This window comes from Cibotium barometz, chromosome 8 (genome assembly GCF_041138505.1).
Source record: "Cibotium barometz isolate CiBa-2024 chromosome 8, ASM4113850v1, whole genome shotgun sequence".
NCBI lineage: Eukaryota > Viridiplantae > Streptophyta > Polypodiopsida > Cyatheales > Cibotiaceae > Cibotium > Cibotium barometz.
In genome coordinates this window covers 43,923,813-43,943,708 of record NC_141053.1, presented here as the reverse complement: position 1 = coordinate 43,943,708, position 19,896 = coordinate 43,923,813, and the positions used below count along the sequence as shown (strand labels likewise).

The window sequence follows — 19,896 nt, the reverse complement described above, 5'->3', positions numbered from 1 at the left end:
TTTTTGAGATTTTATTTATCGATGTGTCGTTATGTGCAGGTCCTTTGCATTCATTGATAGTAGAACATGTGCGGGATGGATCACCGCTTCACAATAGAGAGCGTATTGTGATGAGGAGACAAATGAATGATCCTTCTCACAATAGAGAGTGTATTGTGAGGAGACAAATGAATGATCCTTCTCACAAGAGAAGAATTCAATTTGTTGATTGTGACATTACTGAGACTGAGAATACGTATTTTGTGGTGCATTTCGAGAATATGTAATATTGGTCCTTTTTTACATCTTCGTATGTTACATTATTATGATATTTTTGTTTTCGTTATAAATCTACGAGACATGGATGTTGTTTTGAGATACGTATATATGAAGTCACTTGAAATAATGTATTGTGTTTACTTAAAACATGACCTAAATTCGAGAAACTGAGCCTATTTTTTCTGAAACTCTACCTGCGCCGCAGCAACGCGCGGGTCCAATACTAGTATGTATCTAAAACATAATATTGTATATACTATATATTTACATATGTGTATGTGTGCGTGAGAGAGAGAGAGAGAGTGTGTGTGTATGTGTGCATATGCGTGCGTGTGTGTGTGTGAGAGAGAGAGAGAGAGAGAGAGAGAGAGAGAGCGCTTCTATGTGTGGGAGAGTGTAAGAAGAGAGAGGGAGTGTGTGCATGTGTGTGTGTGTGAGAGAGAGAGAGAGAGTTTCAACATTTGAGAGTGTGTATACATGACAGAGAAAGGGTGTGTGTGTGTGAGAGAGAGAGAGAGAGAGAGAGAGAGAGAGAGTTTAAACATTTGAGAGTGTGTACATGACATAGAAAGGGTGTGTGTGTGTGTGAGAGAGAGATGTTTGTAAAGAGGGAATAGTTCTTTTCTTTTCTGGAACCTTGGTCGGTAGCAGCAATGCGCGGATACTAGTAATTTGCTTAAGTGAGTGGATGTTATATCCGCCCGTGAAAAATACAGTAAAGATCCGGGGAGCAGTCGTGCAAAAGGCCGAGATCAAAATATGCAGCATCAGCAGGAGCGCCTGTCCGCCATAGCCAAAAATCCTAAAGCTTTTACCCTCCCTCTCTATTATTCCGTTTGGGCCTTCCTCCATTAACCCTTTAGCCCTCACTCTAGTTTGCCCTTTGTGCTTGAATCACCTTCGCCACTATGGTGCATTTTTTCATTCGCCGCAATCAAATTTCGCACTTTTTTTGTTGCCGTTGCCGTCTTCCTGAACTGACTTTGCGTTTTTATGTTCGCGGCAGGTCGCCTTGGTTTCCTCTATTCAGGAAAAGGTAACGCTTGCATTGCCCATTCCAGTATACAGCAGAATGATTTTTCTGCTTTAAAAAATTATCCTCGGGAAATTTCCTCTGATTGGGGGTTATGTAAGTATGTCCTTGTGTAAGTGTATGCATGTGTGTGTGTAGAGAGAGAGAGAGAGATGAACATTTATTGAAGCTTATGATCCTATGATTTTGCAGAAAAGAAAGAATGCCAAGAAGCCTGCAAGATACAAGAACAAACAAGACACAGATGACCAAGCAAACCCTAACTTGAAGAAAGGTTCCCCTTTTTATTCCCTTTCTTTGTTCCGCTTCTCTAGAAATAAAATCATGTAAGCCCTGAACCCTAACTCGAAGGCACCTTGTTTTTTTTATTTTCATTTGGTTGACAAAAATAAAATCTTTTGAAAATTTCATTTCACATTTGTAGTTGGTTGGAAGAAAAATAATGGCTTCAAATCCCATATTCTTTTTGCACTTATACAAATATGTCTATATACATATGTATTTATATAAAATTTTGTATCTATACATATATATAATGTAGGTTGTTGACAAATTGTATGGGTTGAACTATTTCCAAGAATTTTGGCTTACATGTAATCAACACACTAAAAATTTCTGAACCCTTCAGAGTTGATATTAGATGCCTTGACAAGAGCAATCCAGGAAAAATTTTCAGGTTTGAAAAAACGAAAACAAAAGGTGGAAAAGTCGGATGTCTCAGGAGACTGCGAAACTGCCGTGCCTGTGGAAAGAAGAGATCCTATAGAGATTCAACCAACAGAAAACGGTCCTTTGTATGGAATGAGAAGTAAGTTCTGTTTCTACGTTTCCTCTCAATTTAAAGGGCTAATTCATGCTAGATCTTTTTGTGGAGATCATTGCATCCTTTTTGTGTTCTTTGAGCGAAAACTTGAATGGTTTATCTACACCCTTCAGCATGGTTGGGTCTGCCCTTGAGTTTTGTAGAAGCGATGGAAACCCATCATGGACGAGGTTTTGAGCACACCCAAACCTACATAGAGCTGATGACTATTGCTGTATCACGTAGTCTGCACGTGTATGATGGAGTTGACGCCATACAAGTAGCTCAAGTTCCGGTCATATGTGGTCTTAGTTGATAGCCCTTGGTTTTTCTGTGGAGTGTACATGCTTGGGACTCACCTTTCTATACCTTGTTTATGTCTTGGGATGGCATAGAGTGGCTCTCTGATTATCGCAGCAAAAGACCCGGTTTCCATGTGCTACAGCAGCAGATAGATGAATACATAGCAGATTTTGAAGCTCGCGAAGAGAAGGTTTGAAAACATTTTTTCTTCATTTCCAGGATTTTGTTTTTAGCTCAAATTTCTTCTAATTCTTTTGGTTCTTTTGACTTGATGCAGGCTAGGCAAGAAAGGGAGGCTGCTGCAGTTGAAGAAGGCTGGACAGTAGTGGAACATCATAAGGGAAGGAAGAAGACAACTGACCTGGAGAGTGGAATTAGTGTTGGTGGTGTAGCCTCAGCTGCTGTGCAGAGAAAGCACAAGAAGCAAAATAAAGACTCAGCTCTCAGTTTCTACCGCTTTCAGCCACGTGAAGCTCGTAGAAATGGTATGTTCTTTTGGGCTCTTTATTTATATGCTAATATCTGCCTATTTAATATGTCAAATGGGTTCCGCCTATGGACAGAGGGAGAATTGGGGGGGGGGGGTGCTGAGGGAGTAGTGTCTTGTTAGGTTGGATAAACAACAAAGCCCCACCCATCCCTGCATGCACATCACACGTGCATGCTGGAGTGGAATAGACGTTCAACTCTTACAGGAAAGGCCTACACCCGTGATGTTTGTAGCTCACCCACAGGTTGATGTGTAGGTTATAGGTCCCATTTGTGACACCTCCGTAAAGGTTGCCTAGGACAGCCATATGGGTAGTGGGCACCAACGCGAAAAATAGGACACTTGGATGCTAGTATCTGGGAGAAATTATTGACCAATCAGCAAGAATCAGGTCGGGACTTGATTTGGACAAAAATAGCCAGTTTTGGGTAGCCTGCCTGTGTTTACAAGTTAAATTTCAACCAAACGCAGCTCTAAGGAGGGTGCAGAATTTCATTGCTTCTAAGAAATAAGAATTGTAACATGAAGAAGCAACTGTTGTATAGGTGTCATCTCCAGATGGTGTCATGCTAGTGGCACACTCTTTAGCCTCTAGGCATTTTTGGGATTTATAGCATTCATTTCCATTTTTTCTTATTTACACACATTTTTGGGTGGAGGAAAGAGTGGAGGAACTTTCCTATATATATGAGGCATTGTAGAACATTTCTAATGAAGTTGGCTAGTGGTTCATTGATGAGTTCTTGAGTACATTGTCTCTTCTCTCATCTCTTCTTTCTCACATGGTATCAGAGCAAGGTGGTGGCTGTCACCAATTGGCCGACCATTTGGTCCATTCCTAGTTTTTGCGTCTCGTTCACTTGAGGCCAGGCCGGTGTCTCATGTGAAGAGGCCAGTATTTTGCTGACATGGACGGGAGCCAGACTGGTGCCACCCGTGTGTTAGCAGGATGGTGTCGTATGGACGGGAGCCAGACCAGTGCCACCCGTGTATGACCTGGACTGTGTTCGATCCATGGGACTGTCACGCCATGGAAGAGCCAGTATTCGTGCCGTGTTTTACCTATGGGACTGTCACACCTTAGGGAAACTCGTGCCTGGAACTGTGTCTTACCTATGGGACTGTCACTCCATAGGAAGACCAGGTTTTTATGTTTTATGTCGTGCCAGTTTTGTGCCGACAGATATTTTGTACTTGTTCCATGAACGGGAGATATGTCCATGTTACTATTTGCACATGCACACATAATTTGTATGCTTGAAACTGTTTTCGCATGACATGTATTTGTGTGTTTGCCTGCCTGACGTGTTACTTACTGAGCGGGGACGCCTGCCAGTGAGTCGTGAAGTCTGCTCTGTATTCTGACGAGTTTCAGTGCATGTGAACAGGTGGTAAGTATATGGTACATGTTGTTTAATGTTATTTTATTCTAACCCCTTTATTTATAAGGTTAGGTGTTCACACTTATTTAAAAGTGGGCACCCCCTTTGGGCACCCACTTTGGGGCCAAGGTGGGGAGCCCCACTTTTAAGTGAGTGTGGGGGTGGGCATGGTCACCTACCCCCACTAATCCCCCACATGCAAACGTGGGTATGACCAAGGTTAACTCCACTTTCAATTTTATTAAAAAAAAGGGGCCCCCTTCAAGCGTTGAAGCCATCGCATCTACCTGGCGTTGATCCATCATCCATCGCTTCCTTCAGGCGTTTATTTCACCAACCTGCGCTTCCTTTCTTGCAAGCGATTGTGGACTGGCTGCAGCCAAGCATGCTCCCAGGCGGCTGTTGCTGAATCCATATGTGCCCCTGCTCCTACAGCAACCAGGCTGCGGGCTGTGCCACTCTGATTTTTGCTGCTGGCGCTGCCATCTTCCCCCTGTACTCTGGCGCATGCTCTTCATGGAGGCGACCCTTTGCTGCTGGCTGCGCCTGCCTCTCTACAGGAGGCTGAATACTGTGGTAGATGGCTGTTTGCTCTACGGCTGTTAACTCCAGGCTGCGCTTGTTTTTCCCATGCGGCTGGCTGCTCTACAACTGCACATGCTACAGGCTGCCCACCATTTATTGGCAACTTCACCTATATGCTGTCCAGGCTGCGCTTCTGGACCAACTGTGGCGGCTGTACCCTCTACCGGTTCCCCTTCTCAGCAGGCTGCGTGAGATCTCCTACAGGCGGCTGCAGCAAGTATCCCTCTTCTCCTACAGGCGGCTGCAGCAAGTATCCCTCTTCTCCATACAAGGCGGCTGTACCCTTCGTGGTGGTGCTTGTCTTGATGGTACTACTTGAGGCAACTCTTTCTTCGACAAGGGTGGCTTCATAGTCTATACAAACACCACAAGTTTTGGTTTTCTATCAACCATATACAAGTAAGTGATTTTCAGATTTGAGTAAAGTATTATATGTTTAAATCTGATAAGGGATTCATCCCTCTACGGCCACACCCGTTCGGTGCCGGGTTGTCCAAGTTGAATTGGCGAACCTCGGTCCAAAGGTGCTGAGATCGGGAGAGCCAGGCGTTAGTACGAGAGCGCCTGTTTGTGCGTGGTCTCGGAACACCAGTGAGGCGCTCTCCGCGGAGTCCAGTGAAAGCACAGGACCGTAGTGATTGGGCCACACTAGTGGTCGTTCTGCTTCGAGTTTTATTCATCGAAATCCGAGCCTATTTGTTTGGTATTGTTTTCATATGTACATGGACATTATCTGGTTCTTGGAACCCATGGAGCATTGTATTTATTAAATACTCCCAATAAATATATCATATATTGAGGGGGGGGGTCGGCCCGTTCCGGCCCCAGTGCTGGTGTCCATCTTTCCATTTCATTTCATTTAAATTTCAAGTTGTTTTAAGTTGTCCATTTCAAATTTGTGGTTTTAAAGTTGTGCTATTAAGCGTGTGGGTGTCCAACGGAGTCTTTCCCACTTGACGGGATCGGTTTCATTGGTATCAGAGCACGGTTGTTTCCCTCTTCCTAGTGGGGAAACGAACCTGTGTACTGGACATCCCGCTTTTAGCAAACTTTGAACACAATGGACAGCCAAGGCAACCCTTTGGAAGTGCCAAATTCGAGGGGTCCCTCTAGTGCTTCTCGTGGGTCTGATGCCCTGCGTGGTAGACACAAGCCCCTTGAAAGGGTTATGGATAGTGAACCCAAGGGTCAACTGTCTCCAGGAAAGAGAGTTATGCTTGAACAAGAGCCTGATGCTATGAGGGCTGAAATGGAACATATGAGAAAACTTTTGCAGGCTCAAGAGCAAGAGTTAAAGTTTTTACATGAAGATCCCCATCTGCAAAGTGCTATTGAAGCCAGGAAGGCTGATGCTATGGTTGATGTAACCTTTGAATCAATGGCTCGTGAAGTGGGCAAGAAACCAAGGGAGTTGGCACTTGCCTATCTCTTTCGCAAAGGTGATATCAAAGAGGGGGATGACGGAGAGCTAAAATTCAGAAATCCACCTCGTTTGAAGCATGGAGATCCCGCATCCCAGAGGCTGAAATCTTTTATGCAAAAGGAAGAGGTGACTGTCACTTCTCGACATGCATCTTCTCCCCAAGGCACTAAGCCTGATAGATTTATGTATGCCAGTGCTCATGGAGGGCATGAGAGTCACATGCATGCCAGATATGTATCTCATGGTGACAAGTCTGCTTCCAGAAAAATTTTGCCTTCTGAGTTGTCTCATGGAGAGACCAGGCCATATGCAGGTAAGTCACATGCATCTGAGCTTCGAGTTCGTGGAGCACATGCCACCGTGCCCCATGAAGCTTCTTTGACGGCCCATGGAGCCCATGCAGACAGGGCTACCCCGTTGGATAAGGGGAAAAGAAAAAGAGAGGACCATGAGCCTCATGCCAGGAAGCTCAAGGAATTCAAAGCAGGTGATAAATCTGTCAAATTTGATGTCTTTCATGGTGAACATGATGCTTCTAAGGTGTTAGCATTTGTGGCACAGTTCGACATTGCTTTTAGCGATGAGGACTTTACAGAAAAAATCAAAGGTGCGCCATGCTAGCATGTTTCTGAAAGGCACTGCTGCCCATTGGTGGATCACCGAAAAGATCACCAAGGATCCCATCTCCACTTGGAAGGAATTCAAAGATAGATTTTATGCTCAGGTCTTGCCACCCATCCTTCGTACAAAGGATGAGATTTTTGCAGCTGATGAATATGTTCGTGACTTGGATGTTGCCTTTGGTCAGGTGCGGACAGCCATTGCAAGATCTCAGGATAAGCATAAAATGGCTGCTGACAAGCATAGAAGGGACATGGAAGTCAAAGAAGGTGATTGGGTATTGCTGAAATTTGAGAAGGCCAGGCTTCGGAAGAGGCCAGGACGAGAAGGATCATATCCTAAGCTTTCTCCTCGCTACTATGGACCCTTCAAGGTGATTCATAAGATCAATGAAGTGTCCTACAGGCTTGCTTTACCTAGTCATTGGAAGATTCACAATGCTTTTCATGTGAGTCTATTTCGGAAATATGTGGGGCCAGATCCTGATGACCCTGTCACAGAAGATCCGCTAGAAATTGAAGAGCTTGAGCAGATCCTCCAGCCAGAACAGATTGTTTTTCACAAGGAGAGAAAGCTACCTGCAGGAAAGCTTTCCAGGAGATACCTTGTGAAGTTTAAGAATTATTTGCCTATTGATGCCAAATGGGTAAATGAAGATTATTTTGCAGATTATCCGCAATTGTTGCAGGCATATCTTGAGGCTTTTAAGTTGAGGTCAACTCTTTAGAAGCCCGGGGGGATGTCACCAATTGGCCGACCATTTGGTCCATTCCTAGTTTTTGCGTCTCGTTCACTTGAGGCCAGGCCGGTGTCTCATGTGAAGAGGCCAGTATTTTGCTGACATGGACGGGAGCCAGACTGGTGCCACCCGTGTGTTAGCAGGATGGTGTCGTATGGACGGGAGCCAGACCAGTGCCACCCGTGTATGACCTGGACTGTGTTCGATCCATGGGACTGTCACGCCATGGAAGAGCCAGTATTCGTGCCGTGTTTTACCTATGGGACTGTCACACCTTAGGGAAACTCGTGCCTGGAACTGTGTCTTACCTATGGGACTGTCACTCCATAGGAAGACCAGGTTTTTATGTTTTATGTCGTGCCAGTTTTGTGCCGACAGATATTTTGTACTTGTTCCATGAACGGGAGATATGTCCATGTTACTATTTGCACATGCACACATAATTTGTATGCTTGAAACTGTTTTCGCATGACATGTATTTGTGTGTTTGCCTGCCTGACGTGTTACTTACTGAGCGGGGACGCCTGCCAGTGAGTCGTGAAGTCTGCTCTGTATTCTGACGAGTTTCAGTGCATGTGAACGGGTGGTAAGTATATGGTACATGTTGTTTAATGTTATTTTATTCTAACCCCTTTATTTATAAGGTTAGGTGTTCACACTTATTTAAAAGTGGGCACCCCCTTTGGGCACCCACTTTGGGGCCGAGGTGGGGAGCCCCACTTTTAAGTGAGTGTGGGGGTGGGCATGGTCACCTACCCCCACTAATCCCCCACATGCAAACGTGGGTATGACCAAGGTTAACTCCACTTTCAATTTTATTAAAAAAAAGGGGCCCCCTTCAAGCGTTGAAGCCATCGCATCTACCTGGCGTTGATCCATCATCCATCGCTTCCTTCAGGCGTTTATTTCACCAACCTGCGCTTCCTTTCTTGCAAGCGATTGTGGACTGGCTGCAGCCAAGCATGCTCCCAGGCGGCTGTTGCTGAATCCATATGTGCCCCTGCTCCTACAGCAACCAGGCTGCGGGCTGTGCCACTCTGATTTTTGCTGCTGGCGCTGCCATCTTCCCCCTGTACTCTGGCGCATGCTCTTCATGGAGGCGACCCTTTGCTGCTGGCTGCGCCTGCCTCTCTACAGGAGGCTGAATACTGTGGTAGATGGCTGTTTGCTCTACGGCTGTTAACTCCAGGCTGCGCTTGTTTTTCCCAGGCGGCTGGCTGCTCTACAACTGCACATGCTACAGGCTGCCCACCATTTATTGGCAACTTCACCTATATGCTGTCCAGGCTGCGCTTCTGGACCAACTGTGGCGGCTGTACCCTCTACCGGTTCCCCTTCTCAGCAGGCTGCGTGAGATCTCCTACAGGCGGCTGCAGCAAGTATCCCTCTTCTCCTACAGGCGGCTGCAGCAAGTATCCCTCTTCTCCATACAAGGCGGCTGTACCCTTCGTGGTGGTGCTTGTCTTGATGGTACTACTTGAGGCAACTCTTTCTTCGACAAGGGTGGCTTCATAGTCTATACAAACACCACAAGTTTTGGTTTTCTATCAACCATATACAAGTAAGTGATTTTCAGATTTGAGTAAAGTATTATATGTTTAAATCTGATAAGGGATTCATCCCTCTACGGCCACACCCGTTCGGTGCCGGGTTGTCCAAGCTGAATTGGCGAACCTCGGTCCAAAGGTGCTGAGATCGGGAGAGCCAGGCGTTAGTACGAGAGCGCCTGTTTGTGCGTGGTCTCGGAACACCAGTGAGGCGCTCTCCGCGGAGTCCAGTGAAAGCACAGGACCGTAGTGATTGGGCCACACTAGTGGTCGTTCTGCTTCGAGTTTTATTCATCGAAATCCGAGCCTATTTGTTTGGTATTGTTTTCATATGTACATGGACATTATCTGGTTCTTGGAACCCATGGAGCATTGTATTTATTAAATACTCCCAATAAATATATCATATATTGAGGGGGGGGTCGGCCCGTTCCGGCCCCAGTGCTGGTGTCCATCTTTCCATTTCATTTCATTTAAATTTCAAGTTGTTTTAAGTTGTCCATTTCAAATTTGTGGTTTTAAAGTTGTGCTATTAAGCGTGTGGGTGTCCAACGGAGTCTTTCCCACTTGACGGGATCGGTTTCAGTGGCGCACATAGAGCCTCCTTATCCTTCTTCCTCTCTACCTCTAGTCCTCTTCAACAATCCTGCTTTCAATTGCGTTTTTTTTCATTCTTTGATTATCTGCTAAACGAATGCGTTTTTGAGGATTGTGCCCGCGTGACCTACTGGAATCATCGTGGTCTACAACTTTGCAGAAGAAAGTTTTCGTAAATTCCTCACCGTTTTTGAGTTATTCTTCGCAGACTGCCTGCATGCAGAATTTCTGCTTGCGTTTTTTGCAGAAGCCCTTACTCATCATTCTTGCACTCATTCAATGATGTAAGAGGCTTCAAACCAGCCCCTTACCATTCTCTACAAGTGTGTTTTTAAAGCACTTCAGTGCGAGTCTTACAACTTTACTTGCGATGAAAACATTGCCAACTAGTTTTCCCTACATGCGGTAGCGTTTTTTTGGAGGCTTCTTGTGGAGAGATTTCTTGGCTGCGTTTTCATCATCAACTTCAGTCCTCTTCATGGTGTTTTGAGGTATATATTCATCCTCTTTTCTACACCTTTCTACCGGCTGAAAATTCCACTTTACTACACACTTTGTGTTTGCGTTTTTGTGGACAATCAACTTCTCCATACTCCTTCTACTTAAGGCTACATTCTCAGCCCTCTTTTGGTGGTTTCTACGGAGTCTATTGGTTCATATATCGGCTGCGTTTTTTCGCACTATCTTTGTGCATATTTTGGAGATAACTTCCTTGGTGGACAGCCCATCTATTGGCTGCGTTTTTGGAGGTACGACACTTCTTCCCTTGTGTTTTCCCACCCTCCTCTCCCTATGGGATCTCGGAAGTCCTCTACTCCAAAAGACAAAGGTAAACTTGAAGATACTATGGATCCTACATCTCCTACGACGGTTGGACCGGCAACTACTACAACGGAAGTTGATGCAATTCCTTCTTCGGTAGGTGCTTCTACTTTCTCTTTTCCGTCATATCCATTACCTTCTACGGATCCTCTCTCTCTTTCTTCTTTGTCCTTTATGCCTTCCTATCCACATACTTCTATGTCCTCTATGGTATATCCCCCTACATCATCTATGCCTTTTATGGCAACTTCATCTACTATGATTCCTCCTTCTACTACTTTCACTGCTACTTCTCTCCCCACTCAATCATATCAGCCCTTTAACCCATTCACTCAATCTTTGAGCCTTCCAACTCTTTCCGATTCACAAAAGCTTACCCCAAACAACTACCACACTTGGTCCTTGTTTATGCAACTTCTTTTGGAAAGCGCCAGGTGTGGTCTATAATCACTTCTCCTCATATGGTGCCTTCTCAATATCAAACCTATATGGATGCACGGGCCAAAGCTTTACTTGTGCATGGCATGTCTACATCGGTTGTGTCTCAATTTCTCTCTACAAGGAGTACGGCTCAACAATTATGGCACGCTATACAAATGCAATATGGAAGACTTTCAACGGTTAAGATAGCTAAGTTGGAAGAAGATTTGGATAAGCTTTCTATCTCCGAATCCGACAACATAGTGGAGAAGCTTAGTATCAGCATAGAACCGTGCCATATCCTGAGCACTGCTGATAGAATCCCGAGCTTCAGTCAGCATTTCCTACATATCACGCAAGAAATCTCTCGATGCATCAAGCTCGATGTGCTTAAGACCAACATCAATAGGTGCCTTGGGTTGATATCCATACATAAGTATGAACAGACTAAAACCAATAGCCGTATATTTAAAATTGTTATAGGCAAATTCCATCATTGGAATATTTTCCAATATGATGTTTTTCTAAAAACATATGCACGAAGCATATACTCTACAATCTGATTCATACGCTCTATTTGCCCATCAGACTACGGATGATTAGAGCAATTCACAATCAAAGTAACTTCCTTGTTGTAAATCATTCAGAATAAGGTAGGAAAACATGGCATTATAACAGCAGAAACCAGGGATTCATCGACGCCCCCACATACCCACATCTGCATATGGAATAATCGACCTCCCGAGTTATCCATATCAACATATAGAGTCATCAATGTCTCGATGAGTCACATATGTTCATCCGTAAACCTATCAGGTTGATTGTATAAGTGAATTTAGAAAATGAGATTGTCTTTGAATGTTGAGGTCAACATGCTAAGTGATGTAGCCCAAATTATCCCATAAGATAATATATGTGAGGGATCACTAGCGTTCCATACCACCATGATACCACCCATACATACCTTAACAATTTGAAACTCCCTAGTATGCCGTCTAGGAAAAAATGAATAAAATCTTGTATAAGAGGAATAAGATGGCCTTATCCAGACTTTCACATACTAAATCCTGTCTCTATATAACTGAGACGACATCAAGGAATAACTCTTTCCGAGTATATTATTAGAAAAGAAATTGAATTATTGGCGTCTTTCTAATGATAACTACTCAATAAACTCAATAAAGTTAGGGTAGAAAAATAACTCACCTAGATATATGAGCAACTAGGTATCCGAGTTGGAATATGTACAAGAGTACAAGCAATATACTCCAAAATTATGTGCAAAAAACGAAGGCAAATGCTACCTTCAAAGCACATGATATTATCCAAAAGATCAAAAGATCCTTATATAACCATGGATAAAAGCATAGAAGCTCCTCGTATCCATGAAAACCATAGTTGATCATAAAAATCAATGCATACCATCTAATGGACATTAATCATGCCAAAAGAAGCATTAAAATTGGTGGCCAACTCATTAATCCTCGGAGTATATGAACGTGGTGTCGTTCAAGAGAAACTCAAAAGTAAGCAAGTGAAACACGTGTGTAGCACTCGATAAGAAAACCCTAGACACAAGTGATCTAGGCAGAATCTGATGAGTCTATATAAAACTTGAAAAACATTCAATAAAATCCACCAAAACAAACAGATCAACTAACCCATGATAGAATTTGTCTTAGGCTTAAGAAATTAAGCACAAACCACACTTAAACAAGTGTAAAATAAATTATCATGGAAAAGTGTCAAAGGTGAAACTCACTTTGAACGAAAATTATAGCCATCAAAAGAAATTAAGGAACATGTCAAAAAAGAATGGCTAAACAAAGGTAAAAAATCATGAAAATATCGCTTAGAATTAATCCAAACAGAAATAACTACTAATACGAGGTACAATCATATTAATAATATGCGAATAACCCGCATCTATCTAATGTCAGTACGAGAAAACGTACTTCAACATTAAATAACCCTCGAAAATATTAAATTCTCGAGAAAAAGAATTATCATGATTTTTTCTTAATTTTTTCTAATTTTCTAAGACCTCAAAATATCATAATTTTGAATTCCACCAAACCTATCTTATGGCATTCCAAACCTATATTTTTTAAGAAAATTTTTAGCAATTTTAATTTGCCAAAATACCATTGATATTTTAAAAATATTAATTTTTAGGATTTTTAAAAATAATTTCTAGAATATTCCTAATTTCTCCTGAGAATCCCGTCGTTCATAAAATTTTTAATTCCGCTTGACAATTCTCAAATTCAATGAGAATTTATAATTTTAGAATACGAACGGTTAAAAAATTTCGGAATTTCAATGGTTTTCCCGGAATACGAAAAGCCAAAAGTTTTGGAAAAATGAAAAGACAAAAAAAAATCGAAATGTGAAAGGTCAAAAGTTTCCGGAATACGGAAGGTTAAAAGATTTCCCGGAATTCGGAAAGCCAAAAGGTTTCCTGGAAATGCGGAAAGCCAAAGGTTTTCCGGAAGATGAAAAGCCAAAAAATTTTTAAGAAAAAAAATTCAAAAATTTTGAGAGATTTTTTTCCTCGAATCCCATAATTTCTCATAAATTTCAAGCTTTTTTTTTGAAACATTTTCAAAAGTTTTTAAAAATAAAAAATAAAAAATAAAATTAATAAGCTTTGGTGGGTTTTGATTTTTTTTGGGGAGGGGGAGGGGCGATTTTCGCCCGGCTGGCTGCAGCCTCTCCCTCTCGTTGCGCCTGTTGAAGATGAGGGAGATGGAATCCTCCCTCTCTCCTCTCTCCTCTCCTTCTCCATCCAATACACCTTCCTCCTCTCCGCTCTCTCCTTTGTTAACAGGAAGATTAACTTTAATCTTTTGATTAAAGTTTTTAATTAAACTTTACTTAATCATAATTAATATTAATTATGATTAATGTTTAATTAAAAAAAAAACCCTTTTAAGAGAACTTCTCACGGAAAAAGGAAGGAAAAATCAGAATTGAGAGGCGGAGAGAATCCCACGCACACGGGAGAGCATTTTATGCATCAACATGCTGTCCCCTACCGAATTTCAGCAGAAAATCGACAGAAATTTGATCGCATACCTGTGGAAAAACCTGCAAAAATGTTAAAAAATATATTTTTAACCATAAAAATGCTCAAAAAATTCCTAAAAAAATAGAAAAAAATTCTAAAATTTCTAGAAATTTAAGGAATCCATTCTACCAAAAAAATTTTCACAATAAAATATGTGAAATTTTCATAAAAATTTTCATTAATGCTTATTTTAAACCACAAAAATTAGGAAAAAAATAGTATGAAACTCACGGAATTTTCCCACAACGTCGATTCGTCCATTGAATTGTAGTAACACGCATTCCAATCGCCATATCGATGATCCACGTGCAAATCATCAACACAAATCAACAAAACAGCATTTTTATTAGTAAATATTATAATTTACTTAAAAAAAAATCAACAACAATTAACTAGAGATTGCTCTGATACCATTGTTAAAACCCTAAGATCTCTCTAGATAATTGTTATGCTTAAATATGCATAAATCAGGCATAAACTCAATCACCCATCCACTCCCGAGCCCAAGGGATGGACACATGAAATATAATGAAATACATCATACCTCTACCTTGATGTCCCATACCATTAAGAGGTATAACTCCAATCCAATAGCATGTAACTATAGTGTGAAATGGTAAGTGAGTAGATATGATCCTCTACACAAGAGAGCAATAACATAGCCTTGGCCTTACAAGCCCAAGCCTCCAAGCCTCCCTTGAGTGTGTCCCATGCTCCTATTATATAGGAGGGCCCTCAAGTGACTCTTGACTCTCCATTTCCCATGTGTGATCCTTGGATGCCTGACCCTAACCTTAACCCTTAAGGTTAGTCCTAACCCATGCTTCACTAGAGCTTGTTCCCATGCTCCCATGCTCACAAGCCTAATGTGGGTTAGCCTCCTAGTATATGCACACATAATGTGCATATAACATCAGCTTACAGCTCTCACAGGACAGGGTTATATACATGCCCTATGTTACTTTCCTCCATCAGGATCCTCCTATGTCATTACAGAGCACATGCCACAGGAGGAGGAGATAGGAGCCTCGCCATACACTTGTCTGTTAGAGGACATTATGCATTATTCTACACTAGGGGAGGTATTTCTTACGGGTGACTTCAATGCCCACACACAGAGCAGACAGTGTGAGGTGTATGACTAAAATGACTTGGAGATCTTCCACCTTGTGGATCCAGAGGAGATAGGGGCTAGTCGGGCATCAGAGGACATTGGACCAGGCAGAGGACATTATGGGGACCACTTACTAGAGTTGGGAGCCAGGCATCGTCTCGTTATTTATAACGGGATGCTACAGTGGCCGGGATCAGAGGGTTGACATGCTTCCCACATGGGAGTAATTGTCACCATTTGGCAACCCGAATGGTTTACTCTTGCTCTCACACTATGTACATATTGGATTGGTGTCCATGGCTTATGGAATGTGCCTATGCATGTGATTGACACGTGTCATGCTGTATAGTTGGATATGATATTCCGCTGGGACTTGACGTTATCATGCCTGGAATATTTGGAGGACTTGGCTTTCCGTTGGGACTTGTGCCTTTGTGTACATGCCCGGAAACGCCTAGAGGATTGGCTTTCCACTGGGTTTGGTATCGCATATACTTGCCTGGAAACGCCTGGTCTTATATGGTTTCATGAACGGAAATTGCTCATGCCAATGCTGCATTGCATAGCATCTTTATGTGCTTGCTGTTTTCATGCTTGCTTGACCAATGTGTAGTTTCGGGTAAGGGGACGCTCGTCCGTGAACCGTGCGTGTGAAACTGTTTGCTGACATGGTTGTGTGGCATGTGAACAGGTGGTAAGTATTACCCAATCTAGGCTCAAATAGCCTTTAGGACTTAGCCAATATTTATAAGTGAGTGCGTTCCCACTTCATTAAAGTTTGGGCGCCCAAAAGTCACTTATAAATTATGACCGCTTCCAAGTTCACACTCACTGAAGTCCCGAGGCGGACAAGACTCAATGTCCAGGACTTGATCCTCCCTTTTTACTCATAAATGGACATCTCCCCATGTCCCTTCACCTGATTGGACCCCAATTCACTTATTAAGAGAAAATTCGTGTTTTCTCTTCATGAGGATTTTTTGGAGGCTGAAAACTGTGTTTTTCTACCATTTCTCTCCATTTCCAAGCTCTCCATAGCCATACCCAACTTACTAGGGTGTTTTCCAAGCTTCCAAGAGTGTTTCCAAGTGCTAATCACTCTCCTACTCACTCCCAATGACCGAAATTCAGCAAAACAGCTCTAATTTTTGCTGTAATTTCTGGTTTTTTTTGCCGAAAACCCTAGTTTCAGCCTTCCTTTCTCAAGTTGAACCATAGGGGAAGCTTTCCCAGGGTTCCCTTCATCCTCTTGAAGACTTTTGTCGCAAAGGATTGCGGCAAATCGAAGATATCAACACTTCTAAAGCTTCCAACGCGAAGGCTTCCGCTTGCAACAACTTCTATGAAGACTGGTAAGCTAATTGGACAATGTGTTGTCATTACTTATTCAGTAGAAGGGCAGGACTCCTTGTTTAGCCGCCCTGTGTAGTATTTCTCTCGTCCTATGTGCTCTTGAAGATGTTGCTACCTTGCTTGGTAGAACATAGAGCCAATGGTAGAGAATATGGGCACTGAAGTCGGGCCGGGCATCAAGGCAGCTCCTTGGTGATCTACATCGACATACCATTGTTTTCTAAATGTTGAATTTCATATGCATTGGCATGGAGGATTTGGCAATGGATGCCCGTGAAGCTATGTATTGAATTTCTCCAATAGTAATACAATTTACTCAAGGGAGGGGTCGGCCGTTCCGGCTAATTTTGTGTGTCTCTTGTGAATTCAGCAATTCACTTCTTGTATTTGAGCAAGTGTCCTTCAAATCTTAGTGTATTTAAGTGTATTGATTAGCATTGTGTTCAACCAAGTTACATTGGTATGAGAGCATACGGTTCTCTTTCACTTCTATCGTGAGAGACGATCACCGTGAACACTAGCTATCTCTACACTTAGAACATTATGGACAGCCATACAATGAATGTTGGAGATGCTAATACAAGAGGCAGGGACAATGAAATGCTTTACAGGATGAGCAAACTCATGTGGTGCACAATAGGGAACATGAATATGTGGGACAGCCGTCCCGTGGCAAAGAGAAGATGCAAGAAGAAGAGTCCATAGTCTTGAGGGCTGAACTTACTCGTATGCAGGCTCTTCTCCATGCACAACAAGAAGAATTGAATCTCTATCGCCGCGAGGATCCATTGGTACATGATCGTTTGAAGGCCAAGAAAGCTGAATCTTATATGGATCATGCAATGGCAATGATTGCTCAAGAGTTGCACATGCAACCGAGGGATGCAGCACGTGCACACTTGGCTCGTACCGAGGATGCCTATGCAGAAAAGACAACCATCCCACATGTCTTGGAATCCCCACTGGTGCCCGAACAAGAACCTATGTCTAAGAGGATAAATCTCCATGCTATGGGAGAGGAACAATCAGTGACTTCACGCCATGCAGGAATACCTCATGTAGCCTGTGAAGGATACAATGTTTATGGAAGTGGTCAAAATGTATGTCAAATACCATTGCCGGCTGAAAATGTACATGCACAACACATGCAACATGGGCTGCAATTTTCTGTTGGTGCAGGTATTCCGCGTATCTCTCATGCCACTCATGCCTTCGAGTGTGCTCGTGAGGGAGAAGTTATGGCTGAAAATGTATCAATGCATGTTGAGGGGCCAGCCAATGCTCATGCTTACAGGGCACATGTATCTATGTCTTATGCATCACCTTTTGGTCCAAAATGATGCCAGTTATAGGGGCTGTCCCAATGGACAAACATGGGGAAAAACATGTTGAGATGCACACACATGCATCAAAGTCTCGTGACTTCAAAGCCGGAGATAAATCTGTGAAGTTTGACACATATCATGGGGAATATGATGCATCGGAGGCACTTGCTTTTATTGCCCAGTTTGATATTGCTTTCAGTGATGAGGATTTCACTTAGAAATCCATGATCCGGCATGTAAGCATGTTCATGAAAGGCACTGCTGGCTATTGGTGGCTCACGGAGAAGCTTTCACCGAATCCTGTTAGATCATGGGAAGAGTTCAAGGACAGGTTCTATGCTCAATTCTTGCCTCCCAATGCATTGAATGAGATAACAATGAAGTGGGATTGGGTAAAGCAAAATGAGGGGGAATCGGTAAATGCATATGTATAAAAGTTTTGGAAAGTGCTTTTGGAGGTGTCTCCATTTATGCATGTCACCGAGGCGGAAAGGAAGAGAAGGTTTCAATCGGGATTGCAACCCATGTATAAAGCGGGATTACAAATGTATCCTGGTCATACCTTACACCAATTAATCGTAGCCGCTACCGCCACCGGAACTCAAATTGAGTCGATCCAATAAGGCTAAACCCTCATTTCAAGGCAAAGAGAGGGCTGTCTAAAACCTGCAAAATGATGGACAGCCACCTAAAAGGGACCAAAACCAAGCCAAATTAGGTCCAAAAGCTGAAAATAAAATTGCTAAAAAGCGTCCTTATAAGCCGGCAAACTTTGGTCTTAGTGCTGAGAAGAAGGAGCAATATATGCGTGAAGGCAAATGCTTTACTTGTGGCAGCACTGAGCACATGGCAAGAGCATGCCCAAATAAGAAGAACAAAGCTGAAAATGCTAATGTACCGAAGCCTAATGTGCATATGGTTCCGGATGTGCAGGGCAACACTTCACATGATAGCAAAGATAGGGTTGTATGCAAAGCTTGGGGACAACTCAAGAATCAGCCCACTTTGTTTATGTTTGATGATTGTGCAACGGAGAATTTCATAGCCACTCAGATGGCAGCTGCTTTGGGTATTGAAGTGGAGGACATGGATCCTCAAATTGAAGCAGGGGCTGCCTTTGTTGGTAGAGAAGTGCAGGTCATGCCTATTTTTGGTAAGTTGCGCATACACATTCAAGGCTATGTGGATCATGAGGATTTTCTTGTGGCACCTTTGAATGGCTGTGATGTATTGCTTGGAAAGCCTTGGCATACACGTATTGATCCGTGCAAGGCTTACAAGACTAACAGGATCACCTTCATGCATAAAGGCCGAGAACATGTAATTGATGCTGGTGAACCATTCCCCTTGTATCTCATGTACAAATTAAGAAAGTAATGAAAAAGAGTATTTTTGCGTACTTGATTTTTGTACGAGATCCTGTTGAGGAAAATGATGTACATGTAAACACTCTTTGTAATGATAGGCTGAAATTTTTGCAAGAGCACAATGATTGTTTTGCTGATGAGTTACCAAATGAGTTACGACCTGTACGACTGGAAGATCATCGCATTGATCTGTTACAAGTCATCTCCTGTCTATATTTATACACCAGGGCCTCTGTTGTGGGTGTGCCCGCCCTGTAGAAGGTGTTTTATCATTTTTCCACACTCCCCGTATTTTTTCCTATTTTTTTCCATTTTTTCTAGTGGTGGGGAGGGTTGCCAGAGGGTGGCAGGAGCACTCCAGAGCTGGCCGACTGTCCCAACAGCAGTCCTGTGGCTGGCCGACTGCACACAGGTGATGCGTGGGCTTTAGGGCTGCTGGCCGACTGCACACAGATGAGTCGTGGGCATTTTTCTGCTGGACGACTGCATTTATGGAGTCGTGGGCACTTTTTATGCTGGCCGACTGCTCTCCCAGGGGCATATATATAGGCCCCTTGTCCCCACCACTTATTCATTCAGTTTTCTCGGGATCTTGTGTATAGAGAAGAGTTTACACACCTCTCTCTCTGTGTTTCTTGTGCTGTT

The 19,896-nt window shown here is 43.0% G+C and overlaps 1 protein-coding gene across 1 annotated transcript in view; it reads left to right on the top strand.

Moving 5' to 3' along the window:
* The first annotated feature begins 852 nt into the window (after nucleotides 1-852).
* The window catches only part of LOC147636306 (ribosomal RNA-processing 7 protein), a 55,014-nt gene continuing 35,970 nt past the window's right edge, over nucleotides 853-19,896 (top strand). Inside the window, exons 1-6 of the mRNA XM_086801758.1 lie at nucleotides 853-1,169; nucleotides 1,265-1,294; nucleotides 1,484-1,565; nucleotides 1,968-2,099; nucleotides 2,489-2,586; nucleotides 2,674-2,881. Of these exons, the coding sequence (XP_086657884.1) occupies nucleotides 1,167-1,169; nucleotides 1,265-1,294; nucleotides 1,484-1,565; nucleotides 1,968-2,099; nucleotides 2,489-2,586; nucleotides 2,674-2,881 (553 nt within the window). The 5' untranslated portion in view covers nucleotides 853-1,166. The remainder of the gene's footprint in view (nucleotides 1,170-1,264; nucleotides 1,295-1,483; nucleotides 1,566-1,967; nucleotides 2,100-2,488; nucleotides 2,587-2,673; nucleotides 2,882-19,896) is intronic.